Source organism: Phallusia mammillata, chromosome 5 (assembly GCF_965637545.1).
Source record: "Phallusia mammillata chromosome 5, kaPhaMamm4.hap1.1, whole genome shotgun sequence".
Taxonomy (NCBI): domain Eukaryota; kingdom Metazoa; phylum Chordata; class Ascidiacea; order Phlebobranchia; family Ascidiidae; genus Phallusia; species Phallusia mammillata.
This window is the reverse complement of record NC_137256.1, coordinates 16,793,433-16,814,273: the sequence shown is the minus strand read 5'-3', so window position 1 is coordinate 16,814,273 and position 20,841 is coordinate 16,793,433. Positions and strand designations below refer to the sequence as shown.

General features: G+C 36.5%; 1 protein-coding gene across 1 annotated transcript in view; it reads right to left on the bottom strand.

Moving 5' to 3' along the window:
* LOC145229998 (asparagine--tRNA ligase, cytoplasmic-like) overlaps positions 1–4,190 on the bottom strand; it is a 12,819-nt gene extending 8,629 nt beyond the window's left edge. The window contains exons 1-5 of the mRNA XM_080095348.1: positions 4,102–4,190; positions 2,710–2,828; positions 2,348–2,434; positions 2,108–2,206; positions 1,805–1,883 (exon numbers count right to left, since the gene is read on the bottom strand). Coding sequence (XP_079951474.1) covers positions 1,805–1,883; positions 2,108–2,206; positions 2,348–2,434; positions 2,710–2,828; positions 4,102–4,144 — 427 coding nt within the window. The 5' untranslated portion in view covers positions 4,145–4,190. The remainder of the gene's footprint in view (positions 1–1,804; positions 1,884–2,107; positions 2,207–2,347; positions 2,435–2,709; positions 2,829–4,101) is intronic.
* Between the last annotated feature and the right edge of the window lie 16,651 nt (positions 4,191–20,841).

Here is a 20,841-nt window from a genome sequence, read left to right as displayed (position 1 = left end):
TCGGTACCATCAAAAAAGAATATGGCCACATCAGATTTGGATAGACTACATTACGAACTTAGGCTCAATCGCTCCTAGGGGACAGCTCGATGTACCAACGGTTTGAAAAAAAATCCACCCAAGACGCCCGACCAATCCATCAAATTTCGGACATTAGTGCCGCTTCATCGTTTGGCAACGGACGCTACTCTTTTCGGATGGCCTTTGTTATAATATAATTATTTTTCATGGTATCACGCTGTCCTTGCGCCTTTCGCTTGTTGCTTGCATTCGTCATTCATTGCTCTGAAGAAGTCCTACCGTTCTGGTGGACGAAACGTCAGCGAAAATACAAGTTATGGATAGAAACAACTAGTATTTTTGTTTAACATTAACACCAGTTGAAGGACATTTTTGTTAAATCAATTTAATTGTCAAGCATCACCAAGTCTTACTACAATAAAATGTCGCATATGTACAAATTTTTCATCAAAGTAGTCAGTGGGATGTTTATGTCATCATGTCGTCTACCAACTTTTCATAATCAGTCGCATATCAGGCCAAAGAAACCCTAAACTGTAAAATGCTTTACTTTTAAATTTTTCCAATTAATTGCAGCTGATTCGTTAACATAAACACTGAAGTTGTTATGACAAACATTGTAGTTAATACGGCATAATTTGGTGCCAAAATCACAATTGTTGAGCATAAATTGATGATTTTTAAATTGTGTCATTGCGCATTTGTGCGTTGTGTCAATATGTCAGAAAGGCTGTTTGATATTACTTAATTTGTTTTCATCTGAAAAAGTTTTTCATTATGGTCAAATTTAGTGGCGATCGACCGGTCAAAAGCAGACGATCGACGTGTTGGCCACACCTGTTTTATATCACATTTACGGATTTACTATACACGCCATTTGCCGTTTTAACAAGACTGTTTTTGAAATAAAAAACAAACACGTGTTTATGCGAAGGAAAGTTAGTTGATAACATCAACGCAAGCTTAAAAAGGTTTTGCCAATATTTTTCAGCACATTTAGGGCCAGTATTTTCGAAGCACTGGTAAAGCTGAAAACGAATATTTTGAGGTTAAGGATGAAAAATGAAAATGTCCATCCAAACGTTACAATTTTTTTAGAATACTTTACATTGTATGAAACAAAGTATAAAACTCTTAGATCATGTACTTTAGTAGATAATTTGCTGCAGCTGTTTCCCCAGGCAGCTGACCACCGGTTAGGATAAGATCAATTTATGCGAACCTGAATCCCTTCTACTTTTTTAGGCTCTCATGGACTCTTTTTCTTTTTCTTTCTAATTTATATGTTTATTTGTTTGTTTGTTTTTTATGGGATTTTGTGTTTTGAAATACTACAATTACATATGGCGGAATGTCGTCACTGTATTTGCGCCGCACCGTTTCTTCCGGCGCCTGGAACCATCCGATAGGGTTCCTTTTCCTGTTAAACTCCACTTCTAGGTTCCAACTCGACTGGTTCCAGCGACATAGACTCCTCAGTTTCGAAGGCCTAATGCGCCAACCTAACCCTCTGATGTAAGTCTCAGTCACATAACGGCAAAGCTGCAGCGTGTTCGCCATCTATCCACCAATTGTGCACTTCACTTTGTCGTGCTTTAGAACGTTTCAAAGCTGGCAATATATATAGCGTAGCTACTTCGGAATTAGTGAACATTTTAGAACAACTGTGCGGCTAAGATTTGTTTTTGAAATAAAGTCAATACATCACAAAAAAGCGACACAAATGTGATATCTAGAAGAGTTATTGAAATTATCTGCACAGCGTTAGTTACATTCAACCTACCTTGGCGGTGTAAGCGATGTACCCAACCAGACACTTTTACCCTTTCATCTAGATGTTTTTCAACTTCTAAAATTTTAATCTGCATGGAATAAAAAGCAAAATAAGTTTGCAATTGAAAATAGGACAGAACAAACGTCTTAATAGTCTCTAAAATATATATGAAAGTCTTGAATTCGATGCTGTTTGTAAGGTTTCAACAGCAGCAGTTGTTACAGGTTACAGCATATTTTCTTTTAGGAAAGTTGTATTTTAACTTTAAGGTAACCTATTACACTAAGTAAAAGGCAATTTTTAGTCATTGACCTTTAATGCTTTAGGAAGAGATTTATCCTCAATTATGGTCACTTGCTTGGCTTCCTCTAAGTTTTCCTCTCTTCTCTCTGCATCTTCTTGTACCTTTACCTGCATCAAGTGTTTTATTTAAGATACAATTATTCTCATTGGCAGATAAAAGAATATGTCATTACATGAACACTTTTGTTCTTTAAGATTTAAAGTTCTTATAGTTATCAATATGTGGAACAAGTTGTCACAATCAATTACCTTCCTGGCTTGGCTTTTCTGTTGTTCTGCTCCATAAAGCTTGACTTGATTTGTGAATTGAGCATGGGGAATTGGTTCATTATCTTGCTTTAGAATTTTACAAAAAGCAACTTTGTCTTTTTACAATATGTAGCAGTTTATTTAACTCAAACACAGTGTTTAGTTTAAATCATATGTGATTATACAAATCAAATTAACATCATTTTGTTTATTCAGCCCTTATCACATAACCCATTTTTAGATGCACATGTATCAGTAACTTTAATTTTAAAGCATACCCCCGATTTTGTTCCGTATGTAGGACCGGTTTTGATACATAAAATCACAATAAAACCAAAAAAGATTTGGTGGCTACTATATACCTTTTCATCAGTTTTTCCATCTACAAACATTTGTGGAAAAGGTTCCTTTCCATATGCTAGCATTGCAGTTCCATCCCCTGTCTGATCACATCCATGTTTTTCACTGGTGTATACTTCTTCTAAAATTTAGTAATATGGTACAATTTTGTAACTGGTGTTGGAAAAAAATACAATGGCATGGATAACGTGCTACAGGAATTTGTAATTAATAGATTATCTATTTAACAAGTATTGCAACATAATCTGACAAAATTGTTTAATTGTGGTCATTTTATTATTGGCTTCTACTGCTTGTTTTGTCTCGGGCCAGAACTGAAAAAGAAGGCCATTGTGATTTTTACCGTAAATATACACAACTATTGCCTATTTAGTTTTTTTATCACTCGAACATTTTGCTTCATGATCACCACCATATTAGGCGAAATACAATTTGTTAAAAGTAAAATCCTTCAACATTTTTGGCGATGCAATTTACAAGACAGCATTAGTTTGGCCTGGACTCGTACAATAGCTTAGTGTTTTTCCACTTTCATGCACTTTTTCTCACTGTCGCAAGCTGGTTTCCACTTTTTAAACAACATTATTAGACATTTAAAACTATTTAACCTCGATGCCACTCGTCACTCCCGACACAAACAATCGGATTGCCATCTTAGCTTCTAATGTCTGATCATTCATTGGTTGGTTGGCCAGACAGGAGGATTTGTGACATAGGTATAGTAATGACCTGAAAGCTGACTCTAACCTATTGTGAGAAGCGCAGCTACCGAATCTAATCTAAATTTTGTTGGACCAAAAAGATAACTCTTTGACAAACAAAGCCAAAACTTTCATTAAAAAAGCAAAAACGCCAAATTTCACAAAAATATCCATCCACCTGGCAACCCTGGGAATGGTGTTAGTTAGTAGCTCTACCCAAAGGAACAAAAGCACTTGCAATTAGTACTTTTGGAAATTGGTCCAGAAGTACATTGGTTAGTTTGTATGTTTAACAACTATATGTTATTTAATAAAAAAGAGTACCTAGTGCAGGGGTTCTTAACCAGGGGTAGGTGTACCCCTTAGGGGTACAAAGCACCCGAGCAGGGGGTACGACATGCAGTGTGAAATTGTACGCTATTTAGGCATATTTGTGAAGAATGCGTAACAAGTTACTTTGTTATATGTCTTTGACTGATTTGAATTGACTGTTTGTTGGTGTGCTGTAAATATTGTTGAACTTACAATACTGGTTTAATGCATGCATTCGAAACATAAGTTATAAATGCACTGAGTTTATTTCTCATTGTTACAATTATATTTACTTCCGTCGGCCATTGTAGGCAGGGGGTACGAGAAAAGTTCAAGAAAGCTCAAAGGGTACGAGCACTAAAAAGGTTAAGAAACACTGACCAAGTGGCAACTCTTTCACTTTTGGTTGCCCAACTTCAGCCATTGCTTCTCCTTTGCCGAATTTTAACCACAGCAGCAGTAATTATATTACCCTATAGCTGTAACCAGTAATGTTTGTTAAAGACATTGACACATGATCAAGCTGTTTTGTGGTCAAATTATTTTGCACACACTCATAAGTAACTTAAATACAAAACATATGCATTTCTAGCAAATTTGCTACATCTCGGCCAGTCCCACCAACACCGTTTTGCGCTCCATAACGTTGTAACGTCGGGCAGCTATTTCCGGCTTTGTGAAATAAATTGTTTTAGTGCTTTTGTTTCACTATGTTCCCTAAGCGAAAATAACTCATCTTATCCCTTGCTATCGCGCGTAATGTTTACATTATAACCAGAACGATTTCATAGAACGATAGAAAATGGAAATGGGGTTAGCTCGCCACAATAGTTATTAAAATAAATTATATTTCCGTTCGTTCGAAGATAGAGTCATATTGCTGTTCTTGCACATTGCAATAAAATAAACTCTATACTGTGGAGTATCGTGTTTTGCAATACGAGTAAGCAAAAATCATACGATTGACTTTATAACGTGATTGCATCGTTTTGTATTGTCGTCGTCACAATTTTAGTACTCGACCTCAATTGTAATTGCTGTGCTGGATAAACACAATATTGAAGTCTAGTGTTACTACGAGCGAAACAAAAGCTTGGCTTGAGCACTAACCCCTGCTTTAACACCTGCAAAAGCAGTACAATGCATGCAGACCATAATACATTTCTGCCGGTTTTGCAATACTTCGTCCAAGCAGGGTATTACAGATCAGACAATACTACATAAAATTGTGCGCAAACAATCGCCTCCTTGCATGTGTAATAAGTGTAGTGGTCTCTCAAGAAATCTTTTTTGTCGGCTCCAGTTTTAAAACTGCAATTCTAATTAACAGAAAAGTACACAACAAAAGGGTATGCAGTAATAATCAAAAGCCTGTCGAGATCACATCTAACGACTCTAAGGTTCGAATGCGGACCGCGGTCTGCCACTTGAGTAGCCCTGACCGAGAGTGCAAAAAAAATTAGCAAACGATTCTTCTGTAGTAATAAGTACGACGTCAACTCGACCAACCCCAACAATTCAAACGTTTATATACACTTCTTAACCAAGCCGCAAACAACTGCGCAACATTACAACGTTATGTTGCGTAAAATAGTAAATGGGTACGATTGGTAGATAATGGAAAAACGCGCTGCAGTACGCTGCGTTCCTGCGGCCGGAACTGGTTTCGCCCGTAGTGGCCAGTCATGCATATACGCTCGTAAATTTCGGTTCGTGGCCTTTCTTGGGCGTGCATTTCGTCTAAAAACGGACAAGATGGTAGTTAATGCAAGGCCATTGGAACGAAAAAACATGTTCTATTTTTTAGGACGTACGCATGCGATTTGGGGTCTGGTGATTACTAAAAACTGAGAGATATTTCTAGAGTCTAGATTTGTTGATTAATATCAGTTATTTTGATCAAATCCCAAGTTCTCTTCTTTCTACTAATGGGGTAATATGCAAGGTTGCATTTTTAATTTGGCTAACAGATGGACTTCGAATTCGCTTGTAACGCAAAACAACAACGGGATACAAAAAGCTATTAATATAGGAAACAATAGTTATTGGGCAAACAAAGGGGTCAACAAAGATTCAGTTCATAACATATTTCTGTCAGTGCTGCTGATAACAATATTTGAAATAAAGAAAACTGCAAATAAAGCATCCAGGTATAGAAATTTGTAACTATGTTTTATTATTCAGAGAAATCATATGCCCATAGTTGTTGTTTATATACCTTTAAGTGCTGGTTGAAGTTTCTGCTACAAGCTGCGTCGCATCGTTCGGATCCTGTGTATAGCATAAGCATACAATTTCGGAACGCAAATTCGGTCCGTTTACGCAAGTCAGATTACGGACCGTTTTTCCGCACGTTAACGCAATGCGCAGTCTGTGTCCAGACAGAGCATACAAAAAAGTGAGTGTGGCGTAAGGGTACAAATAATGAATTGTTAAAAAAATTTAGGTAACAAAACTTTGCGTAATTACAAAATTTTTAAATGTGATATAAGTCAAAAGCGTTGTGTTTCCGTTTCATATCGGAGTATTTTATAAAAGGCCGAAACTTAACAAATTGATAAGAAATTTACACACAGTACACAACGAATTAATGATAAGAATATTTACGCAAGACAGCAATAAAGTATAATTATTGCTTATTAGTTCCCGTTTCGCATGAATAATCACCCGCGGTGTCACAAATTGAAAACTAAACTGGTGTCACAAATTGAAATATAGTTTTATGGCAACAACGATTCAGTGTTTTAATTTGTTTTCAATCAAGGATGAGTTCACTCTTACGCTTGTGGATCTTTGTGTGCTAATTCCCGTTTAAATAAAAGTTAAACTACTTTTAGCAAGGTAATACCGCCGAATGTCTACAACCACTTGCAAGGCCTACACACGACCATCTAATTTCAATGTAATGAGCTACGATATAACACACATGGCAAAATGCTAGATACATAGTCAGACAACAATTCTAAATATTAACAACACATCATAGATTGCCTATACAAACAGAAGGATAAACATTAGGCTTAATAAACTGTTAGTCTAGGTTTTAGTCTCAATAGAACCAATCCCATCCTTAAACATAAACAAACACAGTGGCGGCTCGTGCCTAAAATTTCTGGGGGTGCTGCTCCAAATTTTAGCCTTCATTAAACAAATATTGGCAATTCATAGAAAAGCCACATTTCTAGTTTTCTAGCAATTGTTTTGTGCTGAAAAACAATTAATACAAATGTTAATTAGCAACTACATTGTGACGTAATGGTTGTTACGCAGTAATGTACACGAGTGTAAACAGCAGACGCATCATTAGGGAATTTTGTTTACTTGCACAGCGATGGACCAAACTCAATAACATGCAGTAATAATGTGGCACAAAAACACACGTGACACAGACTCGAAACGAAGCGGGTGTACATACGGTAAAACACAACAACAATACATAGAAACAAGTTAGTAATAAATAAGTCGAAAAAGGTCGAAGTATTTCAGTTGGACAACATTTAAGAAAAACTGGTTGTGACAATGATCACTAACTAACACACTTGCTATTCAGTCATTAATATGGCCATGTTTCATTTTACTAACTTATTGTCACAGTCAGCGTTTTTAACATATTCTATGACACTTCACAGATTATTGCCACACAAAAAAACGAGCCAAAAGCTATTTATTGGTATCATAACTAACAAATTTAACAACCATATTACATTTGTGTCAGAACTTGTTTATTTAGACATCTTTTCTTAATTTTTGTGTACAGACCATTAATTGCTTTTAACTTTCTTAATTGCTATACTTGCTGCATTACTTGGTGGTAAATAGCATATAATTCCTTTTTTTGAAGTGCAACACTCTGCAAGCTTTGAAATTTACAAGACTCTCACTTAAATTTAAAACATATCATTAAACATTGTGCTTCCTTTTTGCAACCAAAATGAATCATAAAGTTATAGTTTGGGCAAAATAATTGATAGCTTCTTCCTTGATTTCCAAATGACAATTACGAAACTTTCTTCTATTTAGTGCTATCACTGCAAGTGCAAATCTTTTTGGAAATAATGGTGTTCCCTAGAACAGTGCTCCGCAACCGGTGTGCCGCGGCACACTGGTGTGCCGCAAGACGATGCTGGGTGTGCCGCCGCAAAACATATAACTTTTTGTGTTAAATTTGTTTTAATTTTATTTATAGCAAATGATACAGTTTGCAACACCACCAAACTAAAGCTACACTACTCACTACGCATTCATGTTTTATTACGTCATAATATACTTTATACTGGCTTAATGTAGGGATCTCAAAACACGCGACCCGGTGTGGCCCTAAGAGGGTTTTTGTGCGGCCCGCGAACTAACTTTTAAATTTTAGGTGTTTACCTCAGGTGGAATACGCTGTCAGGCCACCGATTTTAAGAAACAATCATTCTTTATCAGTATTGGTTTAAAATCCTATGCAACGTTTTAATCGTAAGGTGGAAAAAGTCCCTCCTGTTGAAAATCAGCAATTCATTCCAGTTGTTGAGTCATATTTTTTAATTGTTTCGTCATTGTATGCCATTGTTTTCACACATAGTAGTTTATTGTACTCGCTGTTTTTTTAGTTTGCTACACTGTATATGCGTTTCTTGTTGATTGCATTACAAATGCTTTATGTACATGAAATGGCAAAAACGCACAACATTTTAAGCACATAATATTTTTGTTCATGATACTATTCCAAAAACGTTTAAATATTACGGCCCTTTACTAACGTAAAAAATTATTTCGGCCCTCAAAGAAGCTTAAGACCCCTGGCTTAATGCTTTTTTAGGCTTTCAAATGTTCAAATCGAATTTTTTGGGTTCGGGTGTGCCGCCGAACATTTAAAGCTTGTATTACGGTGGCCCACAAGTGCAATTCAACAACTTTTTGGCTGACATTAATTTTTTTCAGTGCAAACATTTTTTTTTTTATGCAAACATTTTTTTTTCAGTGCAAACATTTTATTTTCAGTGCAAACATTTATTTTTCGATGCAAACATTTTATTTGCAATACAAACATTTATTTTTCAGTGCAAACATTTATTTTTCGGTGCAAACATTTTTTTTTCGATGCAAAAATTTTTTTTGGTGCAAACATTTTTTTTTCAGTGCAAACATTTTTTTTTTCAGTGCCAAAAATTTTTTAGGTTCCAAATTTTGAAAATTGTGGAAACGTGATAAACCTGTACATTACACAGGCAATTGGTTGTAATCCCTGCCCACTAAACAATTCAGTACTTTCTATAGTTAATAAAAATTATAATAACAAGTATGTTCTGGATTTAAAGTTAAGATGGATTGTTTTTTTGCACTTATCCACATTTACATTCTGTCTGTAGCCTACTCTCTGCACACCATGCCAAAGACCAAAACGCTGGAGTTGTTTGTCTTAGCTGCACTGTAGGACATGTAAAATGTTGTGTTGTTTTACATTGAAGCTTGCTAATAGGCTTCATTGTCAAGCAATATACATCACACTTCCTATTATTGTCTAGTTTAAAATAAAGGTCCAATACTTCTACCCTTGTGTTAACTTCTTAAAAAAAAATCGAATTGTCCGCCACATCGAACTATGTTGCTTTATAATGCCAAAGTGAAGTATTTTGCTATTTTGCTTCATATTGTCAAAGTGAAGTAGGTAAACCGACACATATATTTAATTCAAGTCCCGAAAATTCAGATAAATTAAAATCGATTTTATTTGTGCCCTATTAGAAAGTAGTCCTTTAGAAACCATTGCTGCATATGGCTTTATTGAGCCTTCTTTCTCCCGGTTACGCCTGAAACTGTACTCCCGCTTCGCTCTCACAGCCAGCTTAGCCCGCCCCCAATCTGTCCATACTTAGCCCGTGTTAAATTTGTTAAGCCATTAGTTGACCTTGTTTAGCTCGCTAAGTCCAGACTTAACCAGCTTAGACTTAGACCCTGTTCAATGAACTACGTTAGTGATTCTGAACCGGGGCCCTCTGGGCCACTCGTGTCGGTTCACAAGAAACATTCGCCAAGAGACATTAAGTAATTTTTCCTTCGTGGCGTAACCCCTTTCTTTCGTAATGCACAAAACTAAGGATATGTTACAAATGTCTTGACTTTGGATTTATTACATATGGATGTTCATTCGTATTTTTAAATTAATCGACAAATTGTCACTCGGTCTTCGTGGCACATTGGGGCCACCAAGTACCATACCTACTTGATTTGATGTGATTTTTTCTTCAACAATAAACTTTAACGATTCTGGAACTAAAAAGTTGATTTGCCGTTGCCTATTTTTAGGATTCGGCTTTTTACCTAATTTCATGGCCATAGCAATTTGTAAAACGTGAGCACTGTACTTGTTAAGGTACGCATGGCCCATGTCTTTATATTTATGCCGTTTGTCTGTTTTATAGAAATTTATTACTACCCCTATAAATCCTGGACTTTAATTTAAGTAAGTTTTTTATCTGCGTTTTTTTTGTGCAAGGGTCACTGGGTCCTAAGGGGTTACTTATTGGGGGCACAGGTCCTTAAGGTTACTTGAAGGGGGGCACGATCTATGAAAGGTTGAGAACCACCGCACTAAGCCATCGCTTAGCACACTTGGCCCGGACAAGGTCTGATTGCATCCTAAGCTCCGACTGTAGGCTGCACAATGCCTACCATGTCTTTTTGCAATTTTTGACACGCCGTGTAAGTCATAGGTGATGAAGCCATAAATGTTTGCTCAAAAAAAGGTTGCAACAAAAAAAAAATTTTGCACTGCAAAATAAATGTTTGCACTGAAATAAAAATGTTTGCACTGAAAAATAAATGTTTGCATCGAAAAATAAATGTTTGCACCGAAAAATAAATGTTTGCACTGAAATAAAAATGTTTGCACTGAAAAATAAATGTTTGCACTGAAAAATAAATGTTTGCACCGAAAAATAAATGTTTGCACTGAAATAAAAATGTTTGCACTGAAAAATAAATGTTTGCACTGAAAAATAAATGTTTGCACTGAAAAATAAATGCACGCCAAAAAATTGTTGCATTGCACTTGTGGGCCACCGTATTGTATGGTGTGACGTGCGTGAAAAAAGGTTGCGGAGCACTGCCCTAGAAAAGTTTGCATCCTTTTCAGTGTTGAAAAGAATCGTTGTGCCTTTGAGGGACTCATAGAAATTGCTGGCTAACTGGCTTTTCTTTTTTTTAAGTTTCAGTAACTATTTTATCAATAGGATATGCTTGCTGGTCACTACTATCTCCTCTGTAGAATGTCCATTCTTAAGAAACATTTCCTGTGAAGCAATTTAGCAGCTACTAGACCAGCGGTTCTCAACCAGTGGGCCATGGCCCACTGGTGGGCCATGGAAGCATTTTGATTGGGCCACAGACCAATCAAATAGGAAGCTTTTTTAAGAATTTTCATTTGTGTCTCTACACTCAATTTTACAAGAATAATGGGCTTGGGGAGGAACTGAGAAGGAATGTAAATTGATTTGAATTATTCTATTTACGGTATAAAGTTACTTTGAGTTTCTGCAACCCCGTATGTTTATGATGTAATAAACTACTTTGTGATTACAATAAAGCCAGATAATAGCAGCATAGGCTATCAATTGTCCAATTATTCGGTCATAACTAAAAGTTCTTGATTAAAGAAGGGAAAGTGCTGTTTTATAATTGTTTTGCATTAACTTATTTTGAACTTACTATCTGTTGGAAATATGTCCTGCAGTTTTTTTTGTTCTGAACCTACTTTATAGTTGTTTCTTTCTTTCATAAAAATTTACTGGGCCACAGAATTTTTGTGCAATGAAAGTGGGCCACGAAAGAAAAAAGGTTGAGAACCACTGTACTAGACAAACAGTTCGTCCATTATATCAATACAGAAGATTGCACTTGGTTGCAAATGCTGTCCACATGGTGTTTTTAGAAACCAAACCTTGAAATTGTCATCACTAAGCTGTTCCTGTTGCTTCTGCAATTGTTTGTTCTGCATTTAATATTGCCTGAATTTCAGTGAGGCATTTAACTCCACAGTCACAAAGCTGTTTTATCTTTGTTAGCATTCAAAACTAAAACTGAGTATTTCTTGTTGTTGCTTATTTCTGCATGACATATTTGGAATAGTAGATGTTTTATCCCAGTTTTTCTTAAGCTTTTTATTCAGGTTTTTATTATAACGGTTAATCGTGACTTTTCAAAGTGTTAGATGACCTTTTTTCTTTTTCAAGGTGTGAGATACACTTTTCAAGTCAATGATAACTGCAAAAACTGAAGCCCACTTACAGTCATCTTAAAAAGTCACGACTAACCAATAATCATCAAAAATAATCATGTAACTGTACTCACTGTCGAACTTAAAAATACAGTACACGGGTTTGGCTTTGGAGCACAGTAAACCCGGAACAGACAACACAACTACAGGCCGGTTCACACGCTACGTGATTGGTGGAGCTGCGCGAGCCGCAGCACCCTGTCGCCTATTTCGCCCAGCATGTAGCTTTTCCAAGTGCGCATGCGCACAAGTGCAAAACGTCACGATTCGTCATGAAACCGGAGCTGCAGTTCCACCATAGATAACATATTATTGGCATATTTTTTTTAAAAAAAGAAAAGAATGCCGATCAAGGCGAAAATTATACTTAAGAATAAAAAAAATCACTATAATGAAACTTATCTGTATTATTGTGGTAGGACCATTAAGTAAAAATATCTAGGGGGTGCTGCAGCTCTAGCAAGAGCTCTGTTTTCAATCTAGATGATTCTAGATATTTATTGAGGCCAAACTAGATCTTTTCATTCAAACGAAAGTGGCAGTCGTGGGAGACAGTCGATTATCAATTCTAATTTCAACGTACACTTATTTAGCAGCACAAACTGACGCTAATAAGATTATAGAATTACTTCAACCGCTTCGCGGTCCTCCTAAAATTGCCTCACGGACCCCTAAAGGACCGCGTACCCCCGTTTGAGAACCGCTGGTTTAGATAAACCTAAAGTAATGTATTTTGGGAGGTAGTTTGGTTGGCTAAACAGAAACTATTTATCGGGGATAGACAAACACTATGTGTCGCGAAACTGCCGCTTCAAACAACACGGCAGGTGTGTTGTTGAACAACACACCTCCAAACAACACGTGTGTTGTATACGGCGTCAAAGTTGGCGTGCTGTTACAACACACCGGTTCTTCTACCCATATGGGTGAACATGCAGACGATCTGCAACTGATCACGCAAAGCGTTCTCGACGAGTGTGCATCAAATTAACAAGTACAGCGGTTTGACATGGGCTGTAGGGCAAGATAATTTGCCTAAAGAAATTTTTTGTCAAGTCAATCGTGGCCAGGTTGCAGACAAGCAAGTGTTCCGAAACTATTGTCTCCATATCATGTCTTCAAACGTCTAATGAAATAATATATGAGTGAATATTTTTAACATATCTCGATCGTAATTAACACCCTCGCTCTCTCGCAAGAGTAAAACATGCTCGGCAATCGCTGCCTCAACAACTGCTATTCAGTACGGCAATCGCTGCCTCTAGAACACCGATGATTACATCGCAAGACACGTGGAATGTTTATTGACTGCAAAAGCGAGCGAGCCGAGTTAAAGTACACATACCTCTAGCACAATCCTCGCTCAGTCCAAAGCACAAAATCGCAACACATCTATACATGTTACGTGTTTGCAAGTTAAGTTTGCATGTTGTTGTGTTTAAAAGTTAAACTTGCATGTTGTTGTGTTTGCAAGTTACATTTGTATGTTGTTGTATTTTCATGCACCCCTTGCACAACTGCCAATATAGAGATATTGCCGAAAATCAAAAACATTTTTTTAACAATTGCGACAATAAAATTGAGAAGTGAATCAATTTACGGCAGAGCACGAGTGATTTTCCGTGTCTTAATTGCATCGTATATTTGTCCATCCGCGTACTTTTATCTTTTATCCTGCTTTATAGAACATAGAACACAGTTAATCCTCCTATAGCTCCGGAGTTATTGTAGCGGTCACGTGCTTTCAAACCATTATTTTGACATTTGGTTTGGCTAAGCATTAAGTAATGGAAAATTTTAACTTTGCAAGCATGACTTTTCGTTCCATGGAAATTATACGCTGCTTTTGCGACATATGGTATTAAGCGGTGTAACTTTGCTGCTCCATGTGTTCTCATGATTCAGTAACTATTGGAAATACATATTCAGTGTGGTTGTTACATGTTCCCGTCTTACTGGTATGTTCCAACAACCTGACCATAAGATAGGCTGTTGCGTAAACCGGGTGTTCCAAAATAGTTGTGCAATCCATTGCAGTGCTGCATATCTTTGCAAGCGTTTAACTTAAAACAAACTAATAACTGATGTGAGTAAACGAAGGTACTGTTCTGGAATGATCGCACGAAAAACGAGTATCAGTTTAAAAGTCAATGTTTATCGTTGATCTTGCTCGTTTCCATCGTATCCTTTCCTTGAGATAAATGAGACTTGATGTGTGTTGCGTAACCAGAATAAAAGACAAGAACTAAATTGATATTTTGTGGATTATGTCGGCTCTATGCAGCAAGTTTTAGGAATCGTAATAATGAACTTACTCGCTACCGCAGACGACCGATACGAGCCACAAGAAGCAGAAGAATTAACAAGCTTTCAAGTAAAGAATAACATAGCCCAAGAAGCTCAGCTGAAGTAGGAGAACATTTCCAAACCAAAAGTCAGCTTCCGGGGCTTGTTATTCATTGCAGGCACGCACATGCACCTAGCCCCCGCAACATCTTGGCCTTGGCATTTGCTTCCGCAACTTCGTGTTTCAAATGAAAAGCGTTTCTCTTCTTTCTCGGAAATAAAACAGAAAAAACGATTTGTCAGATTTGTGGTAAAAAAATATTTTGTGTGATATGTGGCAAAATATACGTACGGGCTCAACGTCTGATTTGTATTCTTCAAAGCAGATTTGTAAATTTTTTATTTCGATATATTTCTGAAAAAATGGTAATTGCTCTACACCAGTGGTTCTCAAACTTTTAAATGCGGCGCATTAACGCAGTGTTTTTCAACCTTTTTTGAGCCACGGAACACTTTATGCATTAAAATAATTTTGCGGAACTCCAAACGAAATTTTGATGTAATGAACAACTAGGCTCAAGGTAACAATAAAACGCTAAATGGCGGGAACTGCTAAATCGCACATCACGTAATCACTGAAACGGATGAAAAATATAGCGCTATTGAAGTTGGGAGTAGGTTTTGTGAAAACGTAACGTCAAAAAACTAGTATTGTGCCTAAATACAATATTCGCCTAACACTGGATATTCCATGATTCATCGTTTTCCGCGCAAACAACTTTGCTGAACGTCAGAAAACTTGTTGAACTTCGTTTTGGCAGAGACAGGGTTTAAGTGCTATACTATTCCTAAAGCTCACCCAAAAGCTAAATTGCACTAACCGTTAGCAATTTACGCGCGGTTCAGCTATTTTATTACAATACAACGAGTCTTATTTTTTTAAACAACAATAAATTAATCCACTTACTATAGAAAGAACATTTAAACTGGTGGTGGCGAATATATAGTTTCATAAAAGATAAGCCATTTCCGCCCATTGTGTTAAACCAGTGATTTTCGACCGGTGTTCGACATGAAACACTACTCAAACCATAGAAGTCTAAAACATTAGAATCCTATATTCAAACCAGCAAATTTCTCGCGGAACACCTGACGATCTTTCACGGAACACTAGTGTTCCGCGGAACACCGGTTGAAAATCACTGCATTAACGTACTTACATTTTCTTCCACGGTACACTTCGCGGGTGAATATAATAAAAGTTGTTCAAACAAAGTCAATTTTTAACTTTATTGTGGTGGGATGCTTTATAATAACAATAACAAATATATAAGCTTTGTAAACTTGCATGCATACCAGTATTTCGCCATGAAGTCTTACACACCAGGGAATGTTTGCACTTTAAAATAGGAAAATATTTCAGCACGCAGTTTGAAAATCACTGCACTATACATTTATTTAGTTGTGAACACCAACTGAGAGTCAAGTCAAGTGTGTCCTGCCGTACGATCGCAACCGACCGCACGAGCCTGACGGGGTACGTACGGTTGCATAAGACGTTAGTTAAACCCGCAGGTTCTGCACGTCAAATAAAACCCGCCTAAACGGAAACACCAGCTCGGTTCTTCGGAACGTTACCTGTGATCCCATAGGCAGATCCGGGTGTCCCGAGGACAGTTCGTTGCGACGATGACTTTGTTGCCGTCGACATCTCCTCCTCTGCTTTTGTAGAATCGATCGCGAGATCTCTGATGTTGTTCGCTGGGGGAAGGTGCTGCACGGTCTTCGATCTGAAAAAAACGAATCCTACGGCAGTATTTTGTTCCTTTGTATGTGACCAAGTTATTCAGTTGAATGATATAACAGTATAAAATAAAAAAATAAAAAAGTAAAATCACACTAAGATAAAAACTGAGACACACACCAAAAACACAAAAGAAGACTAGGGTAGTTGTGACATAGGAGAACAAGCTGTATTGCATGTATTGTGGTATGAGCAAGTACACGGAAGTAAATTAATTGTTCAGGGGTCATATTGCCTTAATAAATGCAGTCTTAGCTGTTTTTTAAAAGAAGACAAGCGGGGCAGAGACTTGATAGTGTGTGGTAAGTCTTCCCATACTCTTGGAATTCGATGACAAAATGATCTTGTGCCGAACGCGGTGTTTACGCGGGGATGAAAGTAGTTCTGGTTTTCAGCCCTTCGGGTGTTGTGCACTGACGCAATAGGTGTGAACATGGAGTTGTATGTGTAAGGTAGTGTACCAATACGAAACGCATGCAGTAGTTTGGCTACCTCAAGTTTGTAAATGTCTTGTTAATGAATTTTAGACATAATTGGCAAAACATAATGCATGAAATAGAAACACCGTGCAACCTAAACAGACTTCTTTTTTTCCATTCATTTTCAAACATAAGCATACATTACCCTACTATGGCACGTAAACTTGACCTTAAACGGAACTTCCTTATTGTAGTTTGCAAATCTCGAGCTATTTGAAGAAATTCACTTTCTTGGAGCTTATTTGCTTGCTCGTGCAATATTTTCCTTTGAAAACAGCAATTGATGCAGAACTCTCATTTGTTTCCAAGTATCCATGTCCATGTCTGTAATTAAATTATAAAGCAAGCTGTCGCAAGAAATTTTTTTACACTTTGGGGGATAGAGGGGCATATATTGCTGGGATTTTTGAGTCAAACGGAACAGACGCTACATCTACGTTCGTCACAAACAATATTTGATGCAATCAGAAAAGTACAAATCCTGCCGCTGTCGATTTCCAAACGTTTTGTGTACGAAGTATAAGAGCCTGGGAAAATAATGAAGCGTTTATAGTTGTGAATAATCTTTTAAAATTTTATGTTCGTACTCACAGCGTACGTGTCAAAATGGCTCATATAAAATCTCATTTTACGTTGTCGACCAAATCTAAGCATTAAGCTGATTGCAAAGAGGTATAGGCTTCTTTACTTTTTATCTTAGTCTCCTGATTCAATTCCAGAACGGAATCTGAATTGACTTTGTTTGACAAGTGCAATAAGTGTTAAGGATTCTTATAGTTACTTTTTCATTTATAACGTTGTGTTACATTTAGTAGCTCAATTCGATCCCATTGTGCCATGGCGCTGCAACGTTCCTGACATTTTATTCAATCACATTTATAGAAGCTAACTTTGCACGTAATCATTTAAACCTGTTGACATTGAGGTGTGTGCTTCTTTACAATTTCTCGTCACATTTTATTTGTGAGTCCTTTACCATTTTACATCAATATACAACGCATGCATAGATTGAATTGCAGGTGAGAATAACATATGTTACGTAAAAGTTCATCATCACAGTAAACTGAATTTTGAATTAAAAAATACAAAACACAATCTGAAAGTTTAAAAATAGATATGATTTAATTAATAATATTAATATGGTTTAGGTCAGGGATCAGCAACCTTTTTTACGCTGCGGACTGGTTTGAAACTGAAATCTATATCACGGACCGGCCTCTAAAAACCGCAAATGTTCAGCACTGAAAACTAATTACAATTATTACAACTTTGATTCATCGTGAACCTTAAGCAAGTTTTATGCCGTAACAAACCCCTCACGGACTGTCACAGGTTGCCGAACACTGACTTAGGTAATTACTTAAATACAGGACCGAATGATCACCCATAAAGTTATGAAACACGTGCAACAAACGTGATTTTCCTGATCTTGTTGATCAGAAATTATTGACAATCGGAACATTCTGTAATTCTGGTTTATCGATTATTTGTTTAAAAACTCTCCTCATAAATTTCAGTCTGTCGCACTAAATCCGCCATGCATGACTTAATTTTATTATTTTTTATTTAATAAAATAATAAAATTAAAAGAATAGGCAAAACACTGACTGCTGTGTGCTTTTATTATCTTCAACCCCAAAAATAATGCTTCACACATGTATCGCGGAAAATAGTTTTGACTTCGCGTAATTATGGCGTGCTATTTTTTTGGTGTTTTCCTAAACTATTCGGAGTACCAAATTGTATCAGCAACACATGAAATTTGCTTACCAAACAAAGCATTTCTCTCTTAGGTTGCTTTAATTTAGTCATTACTTTCGTGCAAAACATGCAACGCTACACAAATGTTGTTTGTTTTCAAGTTTAAAAGTACCTACATTTCATCGCAAATATTTACTCTTAACTTCAAACGTAAACGTTTACTCAGAACTCTGTTTTATTCTAAATGAAGCAGCCTACTTTACAACATATTTTGACAAACGCTCCATAACTTTGTTTAGTTAACGTTGCGCAGCCATTTCCGCATGGTGACTCTTTTAGTGCTTTTATGTCGCTATCATAGGCGCCGAATAGGCGGTGGTGGCCCCCATTGATATTTAGGTTTGTTTGTAGCAAACCGAAACATAAAATGTGCAGAAATTTCTTTTAGCTTTAAAACAAACGTGCTGGCGATTATACTGTATACTGCTGGAGCCACAGCGCACACACAATCTACATTTTTTAAACACTGTTGAAGTTCCAGTGCCTTGCTTGAACTCGTGAATGGCTACTGACTTTTAAAATTAAGTTGACGCATTTTGCAATTCAAAATAAATAAAATTTTATGTTATTGTCATTCTAAAGTTAAACTGGGGTGGAGCAGTGATACTGATACCAGTGGCGGCTCGTGCCTAAAATTTGTGGGGGTGCTGCCCCCAGAAATTTTAGCCTTTACTGAACATATATAAGTTGGCAATATATTGAAACGCTACATTTCTAGTTTTCTAGCCATCGTTTTGTGCAGAAAAACAAGTAATACAAATCTTAATTAGCTACTCCATTGTGACGTAATTTTTGTTACGCAATAATGTACACGAGTGTAAACAGCAGACGGCATCATTTGTGTATTTTGTTGACTTGCACAGCGACGGGCCAAACACAATAACATGCAGTAATAATGTGAAAAAACAAAAACACACATGGCACAGCTTCGAAACGAAGCGGTTGTAAATACGGTAAAACACAAGGGAATATAGAAAAAAAGTAATAGAAAAAATAGATATAAATGCTGAGTCGAAAAAGTATTTCAGTTCGACAACAAAAATTGTCATGTTTCATTTAAGTATATTTAGTCACAGTCAGCGTTTTTAACATATTCTATGACACTTCACAGATTATTGTCACACATAAAAACTAGACATACAGCTTTTTATTGGTATCATAACTAACAAATTTAACAACCACATTACATTGGTTTCAGAAATTCATTTAATTTTTTTTCTTGAAGAACTTGTTCATTTAAACATCTTTCTTGATTTTTTGTGTACAGACTATTAATTGTATTTTAGTTTCTTAACTGCTATAATTGCTGCTTGCTGGCAAATAGCTTATAATTCCGCTTTTAAGTGCAAAACGCCTTCAAGCTTCAAAATTTTTCAACACTCTTACTTAAATTTAAACCATATTACTAAATCTTGTGCTTCCTTTTTACAATCAAAATGGATCATGAAGTTATAGTTTGGGCATGATAATTGATAGCTTCTTCCTTAATCTTAAATGATAACCAAGAAACTGTTTTTCTATTTAATACTAGCACTGCAAGTGCAAGTCTTTTGGAAATATTGGTGTTCCTCAGAAAAATTGGCATCTTTTTCAGTGTTAAAAAGAACTGTTTTGCCTTTGAAGGAATCATGGAAACAGCAAAAAGGATTTTTCATCCTAGTAATTTAACTTGTCAAAACATCATCTCTAGATTAATAATTTTAAAAGTAATTATGAACATCAGATCTACAGAAACATTTTCATTTGAGTAGCCAGCTTTTCTTTGTCAACAATAGGATGTGCTTGGTGTCACTACTATCTTGTCTGTAGAATGTTCATTCTTAAGAAACACTTCCTGTGAAGCAATTTAGCAGCTACTGTTTAGAAAAAACAGTACATGTCCATTATACCAATACGCATGATTGCACTTGGTTGCAAATACTGTCCACATGGTGTGTTAACAAATCCACAGTTTAAACTGTCTTCACTCAGGTATTTCAAAATTCCTGTTGCTTCTGCAGTTGTTTGGTCTGCATTTGATATTGCCTGAATTTCAGTGAGGCATTTAACTTCACAGACACAAATTTAATTTTTCTTTTGTAGCATTAAGAACTCAAACTGAGTATTTTTTGTTGTTGCTTATTCCTGCATGACATTGGAGTAGCAGATGTTTTGTCCCATACTTTCATAAAACTTTTTAATTCAGTTATTTATTATAAAGGTTAATTGTGACTTTTCAAGGTGTTAGATGACCTTTTTTCTTTTTCAAGGTGTTAGATACACTTACTTAATTCAATGATAACTGTAAAAACTGAAACCCACTTACAGTCATCTCAAAAAGTCACGACTAACAGTCAAACAATAAATTTAATGATAGCAAAATAATTATTTAACTGCACTCACTGTCGAACTTAAAAATACAGTACACGGGTTGGGCTTTGGAGCTCACTGACGCGAAGCAGACAACACAACTAGCGCTACGTCACGGGAGGGGCTGCGCGAGCCACAGCCCCCTCTCGCCTATTTCGCCCGGCATGTAGCTTTTCCAAGTG